General features: G+C 53.1%; 2 protein-coding genes and 1 long non-coding RNA gene across 3 annotated transcripts in view; 2 read left to right on the forward strand and 1 right to left on the reverse strand.

Moving 5' to 3' along the window:
* The window catches only part of LOC128337777 (uncharacterized), a 17,107-nt gene extending 15,435 nt beyond the window's left edge, over window positions 1–1,672 (forward strand). The window contains exon 4 of the long non-coding RNA XR_008312431.1: window positions 1,418–1,672. This is a non-coding gene — a long non-coding RNA (uncharacterized LOC128337777). The remainder of the gene's footprint in view (window positions 1–1,417) is intronic.
* The window catches only part of TMEM233 (transmembrane protein 233), a 16,777-nt gene extending 9,948 nt beyond the window's left edge, over window positions 1–6,829 (reverse strand). The window contains exon 1 of the mRNA XM_053279123.1: window positions 6,337–6,829. Within this exon, the coding sequence (XP_053135098.1) occupies window positions 6,337–6,618 (282 nt within the window). The 5' untranslated portion in view covers window positions 6,619–6,829. The remainder of the gene's footprint in view (window positions 1–6,336) is intronic.
* Window positions 6,830–11,256: 4,427 nt separating this feature from the next.
* The window catches only part of TBC1D10A (TBC1 domain family member 10A), a 42,291-nt gene continuing 38,656 nt past the window's right edge, over window positions 11,257–14,891 (forward strand). Inside the window, exon 1 of the mRNA XM_053280293.1 lies at window positions 11,257–11,671. Within this exon, the coding sequence (XP_053136268.1) occupies window positions 11,289–11,671 (383 nt within the window). The 5' untranslated portion in view covers window positions 11,257–11,288. The remainder of the gene's footprint in view (window positions 11,672–14,891) is intronic.

Raw genomic sequence — 14,891 nt, forward strand, 5'->3', positions numbered from 1 at the left:
CATTGCAAACAGACGCGTGCGTCATGCCAGTTTTAAATCAGGGACACGAAGGGCGATGCATTCAGCTTTCTGCACAGGAATTACAGACATGTCCCTTCAGAGAGCTTCCTGGATCCTTTAGCAACCCTTGCTGGCTGAAAGCTTTGGCTCCCCAGAGACCAGGGGAGAAAGCCTTTCTTGTGAGCCAGCATCTGCTGTCTCCACTTCATCACCACCCAGCCACAGACGGAACATGCCTCAGGTTTCCTGGGCAAGTCTCCTCCAAGCCTCCAAACCTCCCAGAGCTTCTAAAGACCCATCCCTTTCTCCCCACCCAAGAAATGCACTCTGGTCCATTCAGCCAATCTTGGAACAGACATTCTGCCCCTCCATTTCTTCTCCCGCTCCCTGCCGTCTTCGACAGCTTTGGTCAATAATGAGCGTGCATGTTTGCTGCAAAAGATACTGAACCGCATTTCATCGCCTCTTGCTGCAAAAGAGATTGTCTTGGAAGTATTCCTGTCTAAAGAAGCAGGATGCTCCAGAGGGCCTGCTCTGTTCCCTCAGGTGCCACCAGAGTTTAAACGCTGGCCTCCCAGTGGCCATTCGCTCCTCGGACTCCATCACGGCTTTTCGAAAGCTGGTTAAATCTTGGCTTTTTATCCAGGCTTTTACATGATTGTTCTATTGCTGCTTCTCTGTGTTTTTACCCGTGTGTAGTTTTTATGTTTGTATTTTATAGATTTTAAATTAGATTTGTTTTATATTTTTAGCTTAATATTTTTATTGTCATTTTTATTGTATGTTTTTACTTTTGTAACCTGCCTTGAGATTGTTTTTAATGAAAGGTGGTATATAAATGTAACAATAAATAAATATAAATAAATAAATAAACTGTGCCAAACAGGCTTTCCTAAACTCAGGTCCCCCAGATGCTGATGGACTACAACTCCCAGCACCCCTTGCTACAATGGCTGGAGGACATTGTAGCGGGAGATTATGGGAGGTGTATTTCAGTGGCTGTTTGATGCACCACTGAGAGACCTTCAAGGCCAAGTGGAAGACTGATAATCTTGGAGAGAATCTCTCCAGGTGGTTGTTAAGAGTTGATGGCACTTAATCAATCCATCAATCATTTCAATGGCATCTGGGGACTCACATTTGAGAACCACTGGCACAAAACGTTTTAAATTTTAAATTATTGTGATTTTTGCATTTTTATTGTGTTGTAATTTGTTTTTTATTGTGAGCTGCCCAGAGAAGTAAGTTTTGAGCGGGATATAAATATGTCAAATAAATACATATGGACAGGAGTGCTTTACCACACATTTTACCTGTGTTGCATGTGTTTTAAATCGTAATAATTTACCCTAATTAAGTTAATTAGGCAAGAACCGCTGTGTGCATGTTGGTTAATCTATGGCTTCTCAAACTTGAGTCCCCAGATGTTGTTGGACTACAACTCCCATCATCCCCTGCCACGATGGCAAACCCAAGATGGCGAACCCCTGGATTAAGAGCAGCACTTTAAGCCGAAACAGCACGGGAGTGACAAGGACGCCTCACCTCAGACAACAGCCTGGCAGCCTCGTCCTGAACCAGTGGAAGCTTCCAAAGACTTTTCAAAGGCCGGCCCAGGTATCGCTCGTTACAGCAGTCCAGCCGGGATGTAACAAGGCAGGGAATGAATATTCATGGCCCCACTTGATACTGCCTAATCCGTTCCCAATGCATTATTCTCATTATGTGACAAGGGAAAACAACACGGTTTTTTGCTAAACTCTAGCAATTCAGGGAGAGGAAAGCTGGTCTTGTGGTAGGGAGCATGGATTGTTGCCTTTGCTAAGCAAGATCTGCCTTGGCTTGCATTTGGATGGGTGACAACGTGTGAGTGCTGTAAGATATCCCCCTTAGGGGATGGGGCTATAGCTTAGTGAGAGATCATCCGCATGCTTGCATGCAGAAGGTCCCAGGTTCACATCCCTGGGACCAGGATTCAAACCCTGCCAGCACCTCCAAGTAGGGCTGAGAGTGACTCCTCCCTGAGACCTTGGAGAAGCTGCTGCCAGTCTGTGAAGACAATACTGAGCTAGATGGACCAAGGGTCTGATTTGGTATAAGGTAGCTTCATCCTGAAGCCCCACCACCACCGCCACACCGACACACTAAGAGAAGCAAGTGATACAGAGCCACGGATCCAGGACACAGCCTTGCCAGCCCAATGTTGCTGAAGCCACAGCTGTTGAGCTACAACTCCCATCATCCCCTGCCCTGGAGCATCAGCCCTCCTAGGCAGCTACACCTAGCTCTTTTGTAGACCTGCTTGGAGCTATCCAGGGTCCTGAGCCCTCTTCCCCCTGGACCTGCCTGAGGTCTGGGACTGGGTCCCTCCGGGATTTCTGTCTCACCCTGGTGTGGCCTAGAAGAGGACAAAATGGCAAGCAGCGGTTACCCTTGTCCCAAGGATGAAGCTGCCTCGTTCCCATATCCCTCTAATGGGAAAGCACATTTAAAAGTCTGCCTCCAGTTCATAAGGAGGCCCCGGAGGGCAGTGGGCTTTCCCCTGAAGCATCTGTGAGAGGACAGCTACCATCCTGTGGTACCTCTCGACAAAAAGCAGGAAGAGCCACACATGTCAGAATCTTTCTTAGCCACCCTGAGACTTCCGCGAAAAGACAGGACCAACACTTCAAACATGGGAACCACATCAATAGGCAGCGAATGTCCTGGGAGGCCAGGTCAGCCGGATGGGCCCCTGGGGGCCTCCGCTTTGGAGAATGTAGAGGGACGCTTTGGGGCAGGGTGGAGCAGGAGAATCAGTTCAGTGGGGCAATGGGCAGTTGGAAGAAAGTCTTCACATCCCCGCAAGAGATGCCAAAGGGAAATGCTTGCTTCTTCCGGGTCCAAAGAACCACAGAAGCAAGGTTCCAAAGAACCCATCATGCCCTGCGGCGGGGAGCTGCGGAGTGTCCGGGGGAGTTGTCACGCTCCCCTGACGGGGGCTCGAGCCCCCTCTGCGGTTGGTCCGGCTCTGCGACTGCTCCTTCCGCTTTTTGTGCAGTCAGGAAGGCTGGTTCAAAGAGTGCATTTAAAAAAAAATTAACATGCTTTCAACTCTCTCAATCACCTTGCCCAACCATGGGAGAGAGGAGACTGGATTATAACTATCCATCACCTGGATCACCGAGGATCCAAAGTGGGCTTCTTGAGAAGTGGTCTAACCACTGCCTCCTCCAACAATTTCCCTACAAGATGAAAGGAGCCACATTGAGCAAGGATCCAAAGAACAAGTGGTAGGCCGCACTGCCCCAAGCGGCTTGTCCACATCCTCAGGAGTCACATTGAAACTGATCCAATCTCATACTGCATGAGGGATTGAATAGATACTGCAGAAATAGTGGAGTCCAAGTCGGCCTGGATGCAAGAGATTTTCTCTGCAAAGAACCCATTAAAAGTGTTGCAGCAGAATATAGTCACTGGGGGCAGATTTAAAACAGAAGGAGCATGAATTAAACTCTCCACAACCCAGGATGACTCTGCTGATCGCAAACCTCTGGAAGCCATGCGCACAGACCAGAATTGCTTCTTTGCTGCATGGCCCACCATGGCGTAGGCCTTCAAATCAGCTCTATGCTGCGTCTTGTCAAATGCGAGCCGAGTTCTCCTCCGCTTGCATTCCAGACGACCACCTTGCTGCTCCAGCCACCACCACCCCCCGTTACTCCCCAGAGGACCATGGGGCCATCTGTGAAGCAGTTTGGAGGGGACGCTCAGGAGCGATTGTGTCTACTGTCCTGGTGATAGACACACAAAATGTCAGGCTCTCCAGAGTTCTTGCATCACCAGAGTTTTGTTGTCTCTCAGCTTCTGTAAATTTAAAAAAGCATTCCCAGGAAGGAAGGAAGGAAGGAAGGAGGGAGGGAGGGTGGTGCTGGTGAACGCATTACAGGCAAAGGGTGCCAGGCAGTTTAACCACCCAAGCTGGAGGCGGCCAGGGGTCCAGCAGCAAAGGCTTGGTGTCTCCTTCCCACACTTCTGAGAATCCTCCCCAGGGGAAAGTAAACAGATCTTGGGAGCTGTGCTTGCTTCTCTTGGAAGAGGTCTCACAGGGCTACAGCCAAAGGGTACATTTAGAAGCACACCTGCACGAGTGGAAAGGGATGTGGGAGAATTTGCCCCGTCATGGTCTGGGGGAGTGAGGGGTGGGGGAGAGTTTACCTCCCTCTTGCCCTCAATTCATATTTCAGGAGAGAAATTCCCGGAGGGGAAGAGAGCCGGGAGAGAGGTGTCGTGCCTGGTATCTCCCTTTAGGAATGGGAATGCTTCATTTCCAAGGAAGCAGCAGGGGCGCTGTCATTAAGCCGGGTGGGGCACTTGGGGGTGCCGATTTATGGGCATCACACGGCCAGTTCTTGGATTTACGCCTGTCTTTTTCTGCACAGTTTTGGGCCGGGTGAGGGCTACCACTGAGACGCTCTGCTGCTGCCTCAGGCGGCCAAATATCTCGGGCCATCCATCACAGCAGTGCACCGTTACTGCTACTTGCAGAAAGGCAGCACTATACGTCCAACTCACATTTCGGAGAGCAAAAGTTCTCCGTCAAGCACTGTCGCTGCATTCCAAGGTGAAGGAAAATGTCATGGATAACTGTGGTTCAACAAAGAAGTGTTGGTATTTTAATGTTCAATGTGTAAAGGCTTTTCTGGAAAGGAGAACTGATCTTGTGGCAGCAAGCATGACTTGATGATCCTCCTAGCTAAGCAGGGTCCACTCTGGTTGCATTTGAATGGGAGACCACATGTGAGCACTGTAAGATATTCCCCGTTGGGGATGGAGCCGCTCTGGGAAGAGCAGAAGGTTGACTTCTCCAAGATAGGGCTGAGATACCGTTTGCAAATCGATTTCTTAAAGGAAGAATAAACGGTGTCTTATGATTTTTTAAAAGAAGAAAACATGTCAGATCTTTCGCCCCAACAGAAGAAAACATCAAGATGCAGAAACACATTTGAAAATAACCATTGCAGAGAGTGGAAGAGCAGTATCTTACAACTAGGAAAGAAACTTCAAGACAGATAAGACCTTTCATTCAAAGGGCTGTGATCCTAAGCACGCTTACATGTGGGTAAAGCCCTATTGAACATGGCACTCCTCACCCCCAGGTAAACATCACTCCTGGGTAAGCCAGGTTGGTCTCCGGGTCATCTTGGAGAGACCAGCTTGCTCCTATACTAAAAGAGCTACACACTGGCTACCAATCAGTTTGCGGGCAAAATACAAGGTGCTGCTTATATAACCCCTAAAGCCCTAAACAGCTGAGGTCCATTTCTTTAAGAGACCGGCTTCTTCATCATGAGCCCCCCCCCTCCCCCCCCATTAAGATCTTCTGGAGGGGTTCCCCTGCTGGCTACGCAGGGAAGAGCCTCCTTTTCTTTCTTTTTCAAATTTAATTCTTTTTGACATTTTGTATTTGACAAACAGCTTTCTTCCTAGTCCCCGTCCCCGCAATTCTTCCAGCCCTCCCGAGCCCAGCCTTGGTGCGGTGAGGAAAGAAAGGCGAGCAGGAGGGGAGGGAGGGAACCTGTCGCAGCCCCGAGACTCCGGAATGCGCTCCCTGCTGAAATGAGAGCCTCCCCATCGCGGACAACTTCTACAAAGTCCCGAAAGGAAAGACTGATTCTTTTCACCCAGTTTTGGGCTGTGGTTTTAAATCGTTTCAAGGTGTTCAGTTTCAATCTGTTCGATGTTGTTGTAAACCGCCCCAGAGAGGGAAGTTTGGGGCGGTGTCTAAATGTGAAAGATCTACTTGTGAGTAAAGGCGTGCAGGGCTGGGCTGCCGGCAACCCCATGCACGCTCAGCTTGGCGGGGCTGGCCGCTTGTGCCAAGGAGCGCTAGTAAAGACCCACCGGAGGGAAGGCGGCCTTGGAAGAGAGGCGCGTCTCCCCCGAAGACATGGGGCGCCCCAAGCCGGACTGCTCACTCAGCTGTTGCTGGACTACAGCTCCCATAACCCCCAGCCACAATGGTGTGGCTGTGGATGATGGGAGTTGTAGTCCAACATCTGGGGAGGGGACCCCCGCTGCTGCTGCTGGTGGTGTCCGCGGACAGCCCAGAGACCAGACGGCCCCTTGCAAAGGGGAGCCCAGCAGAGGCGGGAGGCAGCCGGCGGGGAGGAGAGAAGGGGCAGAAGGTGCGTTCCTGGGGGGCGAGCTGCGACCCACCTGTCCAACTCATGAAACAGGGGCGCGCGCGCGCGGGGGGGGGAGTACTTGTCTGAGGGACCCACCGCGTCCTTGCTGCCCCCCCCTCGGGGCGAGGGGCGCCCCCTGCTGGCCAGGCCGGTGGGTGGGGGGTCTCACCATGACGGAGAAGACGAAGGCCACGATGTTGATGGGGTACGCGGGGCAGAAGCAGGCGAAGATGGAGAGCCACAGGTAGTTCTTGGGCTGGTAGGCGGCCGGCTCCTCTTCCTCGGGGGCGCCCGGCGCGGCGGCGGCGGCCTCCCCGTCGTGGCTCAGCGGCAGCTCGGCCCCGCTGGGGCTGCGCTTCTCCAGGCTCCCGCGCCTCAGCTCCGAGTAGGGCGGCGGCGGCGGCTGGGGCTGCTGCAGAGGCGGCGGCGGCGGCGGCGCCGAGGGCTCCATGGAGCGCGGGGGGTTCGACGGGGCGGCGGCGGCGGCGGCGGGCCGGGCAGCAGCAAGAGGCGCCTGAGCGGGCTCAGCCCCGCCTCGCGCTCGCTCTCCGCTGCGGCGGCTGCTGCGGGTGCCCTCCTCTCGGCAGCGGCCAAGCCAAGCCCCCCGCGCCCCTGCCGAGCCCGCTCAGGTTTCACCGCCGCCGCCGCCGCGCCCGGGAGGGAAAAGCCCCGCCGCTGCCCGGGAGGCGCAAGGAACTGCAGGCGCCGCTGGGCAGAGGAGGAGGAGGCGGAGAGCGCGCGCACGCTTCCGACGGCACACAGAACTCTTCGGCTCCGTCCTCTGCTCCCCCGCCGCCGCTGCCGGGGAGGCGCAAGGAACTGCAGGCGCGCCGCTGAGCAGCACCGGCGGCAGCCACCAGGTCGAGGGAGACGCGGGAGCCAGGAGACTCGTCCGGTGATGGCAAGCAAAGCTCACGCTTCCGGTTTCACACAGAACTCTTCTTCGCCTCCATCGAAATCGGAAATGCAGGAGGAGGGAGGGCTCCCGCGGCTGCTGTCAGCCAGAAGGGATCAGCGGAGCCTCCAGCAGGGGACCCCAGCATAGGAAGGAAGCTGCCATATACCGAGTCAGACCACTGGTCCGTCTCGCTCAGGATTGTCTACAACTCTACCCAGACTGGCAGCGGCTTCTCCCAGGTTGCAGGCAGGAGTCTCTCTCTCAGCCCTGTCTTGGAGAGGCTGCCAGGGAGGGACCTTGGAGCCTAGATGCTCTTCCCAGAGCAGCTCCATCCCCTGAGAGGGGATATCTTGCAGTGCTCACCCTTCTAGTCTCCCTTTCATATGCAGCCAGGGTGGACCCTCAGGTCTGTGTGTGTGTGTGAGGCTGCAGGCTCAGGGTTGATGCAAAATGGGAAAGGGTGCCTCGCTCTTTGACCTGCTGCTCTCCACCCTAAGCCTCCATGCAAGCTAATGTCGAAGGAGGTGTGCTGCCTTCCCGGTCCTGTGCATCCAGAATGTGTCATGACCTGGAATCCAGGACTCCTCCACAGAGGAAGAGGTGGACAGTTCGAGGGGTGAGATTGGGTAGGAAGGCTCTATGATCATGCAGACCTCAAGCAACCTTGCTTTGCTGTGACCTCTCACAGTAAGAAAACCAGGAGAACAGGAGCACAAGTACCAGCACCAGCAGCACCACAACCCAAATACAGCTTGACCTTCATCCTTTGACTCAGAGGAGTCCCTCAAGAACCTGCCTGCCCAAGAAGGTGTGCCAGGGCCATCAGAGCTAGTGCTTAGAAAATTGGGCAAGGCCCCTTTAAGCAATGGAGCCTTCCCAGAGGAAGGGAGGGGCCAATCCACTCTACCTAGACAACAGCTATAAAAACCAGGAGTCCACTCCAAGCATCTGCTGGAGCAACATCCATTTCATGCTTCTTGTAGCTCGCTCTCCTGAATGCCTGCTTGTAGCTATCCAAGGTGCTGACCCTTTCCTCCTTGCAGCTGACCAAATTCTGGGTCCCCCACAGATCCCTATCTTGGTGGAGGTCGCGGCCTGACCTGGTACAGGATAGCAGGTGGTGTAGAGATTGCCAGGACTCAGCAAACCAAACTGATCATTCCATTCTGGCTGACCTTCATGTGAACTGATACTGTAGTAAAATACAGTATATTGCTAATTTAATACATAGGTGTTATCCAGGCAAAGAAAAGCACAGGGAGGAGAGCTGGTCTTGTGGTAGCAAGCATGAATTGCCCCCTTTGCTAAGCAGGGCCTGCCTTGGTTTGCATTTGAATGGGAGACTACATGAGCGCAGTAAGATATTTCACTTTAGGGAATGGGGCAGTAGCTCAGTGGAAGAGCATTTGATTGCATGCAGAAGGCCGCAGGTTCAATCCCTGGCAGCATCTCCAGGTAGGGCTGGGAAAAGCTCCTGCCTGAAACCTTGGAGAGCTGCTGCCAGTCAGTGTAGACAATACTGAGCTAGATGGACCAAGGGTCTGACTCAGTATAAGGCAGCTTCCTATGTTGCTATGTGCCACTTTGATTTCAGTGGGAAAGTTAAACACACTTTAACTTGTGCATGTGCACTCACACATGCACGTGTGTGTGAGAGCACGCACACATGCACGTGTGTGTGTGAGCACACGCGTGCACACACACACACGCAATGTCCATTTTGCATTACTGCCCAGGTTGTGCTCAGGGCAGGTTCCTCATGCTGTACAAATTCCCTCTCCCCCTGATTGTATTCCATTTCTAGAAAATGAACGGTGCCAAGGGATTTCAGAGAGAGAGAGAAGGAGAGAGAACGCATGTACTTGACAGAGCACTTTTGAAAGCCAAAGGTGCGGCTAGAGAGCAAGCGGATCAATTTTTAAACAGCATTAATTTGTCTCCATTTACCGATCAGAGCCAGGAGAGAAGGGCTGGCTTCACGGAGGCAGCTCAGTCCACACTGTTCTAGGAGAGCCTTTCCTCCTAAGACACGTCCGGGCACTTCTGGAGTCTGGAGCCCTGGCCAGGGGCAGACGGAGGTGGGCCATAAAGCTGGGTCAGGGGAGGGTAAACGAGGCCGGGGCTCAGGGCTGTAGGCTGCTCAGCATGGGTGTTAGAAGAGAGCCCCCCCCTCCATCTGGGAGCTACCATTCACCAAGGGCTAAAAGGGTGCAGACCTCTAGGCCGGATGGAAAGCCGACAGTTTAGGTCCAAGGAAGTCTTGCAGTGGAGCATTAGGACTAGAAGCCTGGGGAGAGCAGAGGTTCTTGCATCCTAAATAAAGCTACAATTCCATTTGGAGTAAACAACACAAAGAGGACATCCTGAAAAAGACTGACCTAAAATGCAATCAGAGTAGCCTCCAGACGGTTAGTTAGATTTGACACAATGAACTAAAAGGAATGTCTACATTCAGGGTTAATCCCCTGCCCCCCAGCCCCCCCCCCCACACACCCCTTAAAAGCAGGTGTACTTTCAGGACTTCATTCGACCACTAGGTGGCAACAGCTGACAACATTTCTTTGGAAAAGGGGAAGTTCTGTTTTCCAAATGGAATGGTGGGAACTGAAGTCAAAAGTGTCAGAGACGGGAAGGGAGGTGCATATACTGGGAGACGTTTTAGCCTCCGAATTTCTGCCCGCCATACAGTAAGGAAAAGCAAAGGAGTTGCCATCGCTGAAAAAATTAGTAACCTGGAAACCCTGTTTATACAGATTAGGATTATAGGGAAAGGTAGGATTAGCTGGGAGGACGGCCGTGGAAATTTGGCTGGGCAGAGCTCATTCCTTTGAACTGAAGGCAGGAGAACTTCTCAACAGATTCATTGTACATGATGTCAGATCAGAGAGAGGGATTCTTCCATTTAGACTCCCCTAATGGGCAGCTCTGTTTGGAGATGGAGATCAATTGCATTTATAAATTGTTTTTCAACATGTTCCAAAAACTTAGGAAGCTGCCTTCTACTGAGTCAGAGCATTGGCCCACCTGGCTTCGTCTCCACTGACTGGAAGCAGTGCAGGACCTTCTCTGGCCTACTGGCGATACAAGGGGTTGAAACTGGAGCATAGAAATATAAGAAAAAGCCCTGCTGGATTAGGCCAAAGGCCCACCAGGTGAGGGTTGCCAACACTTCATTGCCAGAATGAGGGTCACAAGTTGGGGGGGGGCTGGCTGGCGGGCCTGGGAGGTGTATGCAGTGGTAATCAGGAGCCTGAGAATAATTGACATATATGTGTTTTTTTAAAAAAGCCAGCAGACAATACAAGATGCAAAAAAGAGCATTTTTAAGGAGTGTAAGGCTAAAAAAATTAAAAAGCAACAATTAAGAGAAGAAGCTGGTCTTGTGGTAGCAAGCATGAATTGCCCCCTTTGCTAAGCAGGGTCCACCCTGGTTTGCATTTGAATGGGAGACCACAGGGGTGGGGCCATAGCTCAGTGGAAGAGCACCTGCCTGCTTGCATGCAGAAGGTTCCAATTTCCCTCCCTGGCAGCATCTCCAAGGTAGGACTGAGAGAGACTCTTGCAGCCTTGGAGAAGCCGCTGCCAGTCTGGGTAGACAATCCTGAGCGAGATGGACCAAGGGTCTGACTCAGTATAGGGCAGCTTCCTCTGTTGCTTTCCTTAAATACATCAGAGGCAGGAAAGGGCTTCTTTGGTTTTTCTGTTTGCATTTGACAAGCAAACGGTTAGCAGCAGCAGCAGCAGCAAGGATGCCAACTGACCCAGAGAGCGGTCTCTGCGTGGTGGGAATTGGCAGCAGGCAGCAGGAGGGGCAACGACGACGGGCTCCTTTTTGCAACGGGCTTCCTTGGCTGGTGGGCGGGCTTATTGTCCCACGTTGCTTGCTTGACTGGACCGACTGGCCGTGACTGAGCGATCAACGACAGCAGCAGCCTCTCCACGCAAGTGCCTCGACGGCTGACTCCGGTCCTCCGGGAGCCGGAGCTGGAACGAACGGGACGGGCCGCCCACCCCCAGGGGGCGCTAAGCGGGGGCGGCGCTTCAGGTTGGGGGGACTCTCCAGCTCCCATCATGATCATCATCATCCCCACCGCAAGGGCTGACGGGAGCCGTAGTCCCGCCGGTCGGGACGCCTCAGGCGGCTCGCGCCCGCCCACGCAGCCGGGAGGAGGAGCCGGGGGGCGGGGCGGAGGCGCGCCCCTCCCTCGCCCTCCCGCCAGCCAATGGCGGCGCTCGGGGCGCGGCCTCCGCCAATGGGCGTGCCGGGATCCGCTAAGGCCGCGCGGCGGCGATGGCCGAGGGGGATGAGCCGGCAGCCGCGGCGGGAGGAGGAGGAGGAAGGCGGTGAGCGGCGGCGGCGGCGGCGGCGGCCCGGTGCAGCAGCAGCCGCCGTGGCCGCCCCCGGCGGCGGGATGGGCTCGGCGCCCCAAGGCCCCCCGGCAGCGCCGGCCGGAGGCGAGCAGGAGGAGGACGGCGACGACAGCGGCGCGCGGAGCTCCCTGGGCGGCGGCGGCGGCAGCGAGGGAGGCGGCGGCGAGCGGCGCGTCGACAAGTTCGGCTTCCTGGTGGCGGCCGAGGCGGGCGAGGGAGCTCCTCCGGAGGCCCCGTGAGTGGCGCTCTGCCCATGGGCCGGGGCGCTCTTGCTGCGCTGGCGGCGGGGCGGGCAGGGCAGGGCATGGCTCAAAGCATCCGGGCCAACTATCCAGACCCGGAGCGGGCCTCGGGGCAGCGGGCATGCCTGGTCCCCTTGGCTAAGCAGGGTCCGCCCTGGTTTGCATTTGGGTGGGAGACCCCATGGTTGAGCCCTGGAAGGTATTACCCTGAGAGGGGGTAATGGGGCCGTAGCTCAGTGGAAGAGCCCCTGCCTGTCTGCCTGCTTGCTCTTATTTATTTATTTATTTATTTTTACATTTTTATATCCCGCTCTTCCTCCAAGGTGGAGCCCAGAGCGGTTCACTACATACTTAAGTTTCTCCTCAAACAATCCTGTGAAGTAGGTGAGGCTGAGAGAGAAGTGACTGGCCCAGAGTCACCCAGCAAGTCTCTTGGCTGATTGAGGATTTGAACTCGGGTCTCCCCAGTCCTAGTCCGGCACTCTAACCACTACACCACGCTGACTTCCAAGTTCCCTCTCTGGTGGCATCTCCAAGATAGGGCTGGGAGAGACGCAGACGCCTTGGGGAAGCCACTGCCGGTTGGAGTAGACATTATTATTGAGCGAGATGGACCAAGGGTCTGACTCAGTATATGGCAGCTGCCTATGTTCCTAGTTTCCCCACCAAATCCAAACAAGAGCAGGCCCTGCTTAGCAAAGGGGACCATTGATACTTGCTGCCACAAGGCCAGGCCTGGAGCTCCTTGTGCAATAGGGAAAGCAGGTAGCAAGTCAGATCCAGGGGCATCTTGGACTCTCACTCCAGAGGGTCTGTGACTGTGGTAACCAGAAGGCCCCACAATAGCTGGACTGATCTGAGATGGGAACCTGATTGCTTTGGTAGCTGGTGGTGTGGGGCATATCCCTGTTTCAGAGCCAGGAGGAGCTTTGTGGGGTGGGGGGGAGACTGGAGTGGGACACAGACTTCCCTGCTAGAAGAACCCTGGTGGGAAGGGTGTCTTGTGCCGATGTTAGGGATTTGTGGGCTGGGCTCTTAAATCTGCCCCCACCCCACGTTTTTCTCTGTTTCTCCTCTGCTTGATAGAACAGGTGCACTTGCAATCAGATGCTGAACTCCTCCTCCTCCTCTTGATCCTATCTACAAATAGACGCTCTGCTTGCCTGCCATGGAGCCTTTTGGATTCTTAAAAGAGAGGCTCTTTTGGAGCCTCTTGCGTTCATGACTCTGTGTGCCGGGATGGTGAGACCCCTTGTATTAGGGTGAACTCCTCCTCCTCCTCTTGATCCTAACTACAAATAGACGCTCTGCTTGCCTGCCATGGAGCCTTTTGGATTCTTAAAAGAGAGGCTCTTTTGGAGCCTCTTGCGTTCATGGCTCTGTGTGCTGGGATGGTGAGACCCCTTGTATTAGGGTGCTCTCCTTTCCTAGAGCTGCTCCTGGGGTCTCTTGTGCCTGCCCTGTCTTGAGCCCATTTATGTGATTCCTCTTTGGGCTTGGCCTTCCCATAGTAGCTTCCCAGTCAGAGGACTCAGAAGATCATGTTCAAATACCTACTGGATCGTGAAGCCCACCAGGTGACCTTCATAGATTGAGCCCTCCGCTCTTAGCTTAACCTTCTTCAGGCAGTGGTCGTAAAGCCCTCTGTATGCCACACCATAGAAACATCAGATGTTTGTGGCTTTGCACTTAGATGATGATCTTGATTTGCTGGCTTTCTGTTCTGAAACTAATTGGTGATTCCTGGAGGAAATATTCCCCTGAGCATGGCTTTTCCTCTGTCCTAGATTTAAGGTGGTGAAGAAAGTAAAAATCCCCAATCATATTGTGGTGCTCACTTGTGTTCAGGTGCATGGGGCTGGGAAATGACTTAAAATATCCACCTGGCAAATGGGTTGTATCTGCATATGTTGCATGCCAATATTTATTACCTGAATGTAGATATACCTGTTTTAGTGAGCATAGGTTCCTGTGGAGATCAGAGGCAGTACGTTGCTAGCCAAGAGCCCAGTGCCTGGCCCATCCCCAATCTGCCAGGACGTTTGAAGTCTTAAGATGCTGAAGGTGATTCCTGGTTCTCTGTTCCTTATTCCTCAAGAGCTGCACTGCATAAGCCGTTAGTATAAGGCACTGACACTTGATGCCATTTTAATAAGCTTTGGATAGCCTACTACCACCACTGGAAAACTGTCCTCTATGAGATGCCCAAGATGCAGCCTGACCCAAAGAGTTATGTTTGCACAAAATGCTTTGACACTGATGTCCCCAGGTAACACTTACAAACAAGGAACTGGGAATATTACACCCCAAAATAAGCTTTGGACCAACACAAATTGTACACCCTCCTTCATGGCCACAAGATTCTTCTCTGAGACACGTTTCATTGTGTCTAATGCTTTGTATTTGTTCACGGCAGTGCCAGATGTACTGCCCCTAGTTAAAAAATGTCCATTGGACATTACATCTAATTGAGTAAGGAGCTGGTGCTGTACACTCCAAAATAATATTTGGGCCCCCCAAATCACACACCCACACAACAAAGTGTTGGGCCAGATGCCAAACGAGCACAACTGCTAAGGGAGTCTCCTCCGCATGTGGGTGTGGTTTGGAATGGCCCACACCAGTTCCTCACTCTGTGTTTTTTAAATACATTACGTATGACTAGACTAGGTACAGTGCGTTTGGCACTGTTTTGCATTTCCCCCCCTGAAAAAACACTTGACCAGCCACAAAGGTTGTGTGTCCCATAGTGGGAATCCCCTAGTTGTATGGTTTGAAGCGGTTCAAAGCTTATTTTTGGGTGTAACACTGGGGAATTTACTTGTAAATGTTGCCTGGGGTTATAATAACATATTTCCTACTAAAGCAACACTGGGCTGGGCTGGATTCTTGTGGAGGACAGTCTTCTAGTGATGGAGTATATGAGATCTGATGACTTAAAGCTTATTTTGGGATGCAGTGGTTTGAAGGCTTAGGTTTATCCAGGCCGGTCACCGTTATACTACTCTTCATCTCTCTGAGGAATAAGGAATGGGGAACCAGAAGCCAACTTCAGCATTCTGTAAGTGTTGATAGCTTGCTCTGTCTTTGAATTTTACCGTGGAGGAATTTCAGTTCCAACCCTGCCTACGTGTGGTCCAGCGAAAGTGTGCACCAATTTGTATCTCCCACAGAGTGACCTTTCCAGCAAGCACCTTGGCCACTATAATAGTG

This window comes from Hemicordylus capensis, chromosome 15 (genome assembly GCF_027244095.1).
Source record: "Hemicordylus capensis ecotype Gifberg chromosome 15, rHemCap1.1.pri, whole genome shotgun sequence".
Classification (NCBI taxonomy): Eukaryota; Metazoa; Chordata; class Lepidosauria; order Squamata; family Cordylidae; genus Hemicordylus; species Hemicordylus capensis.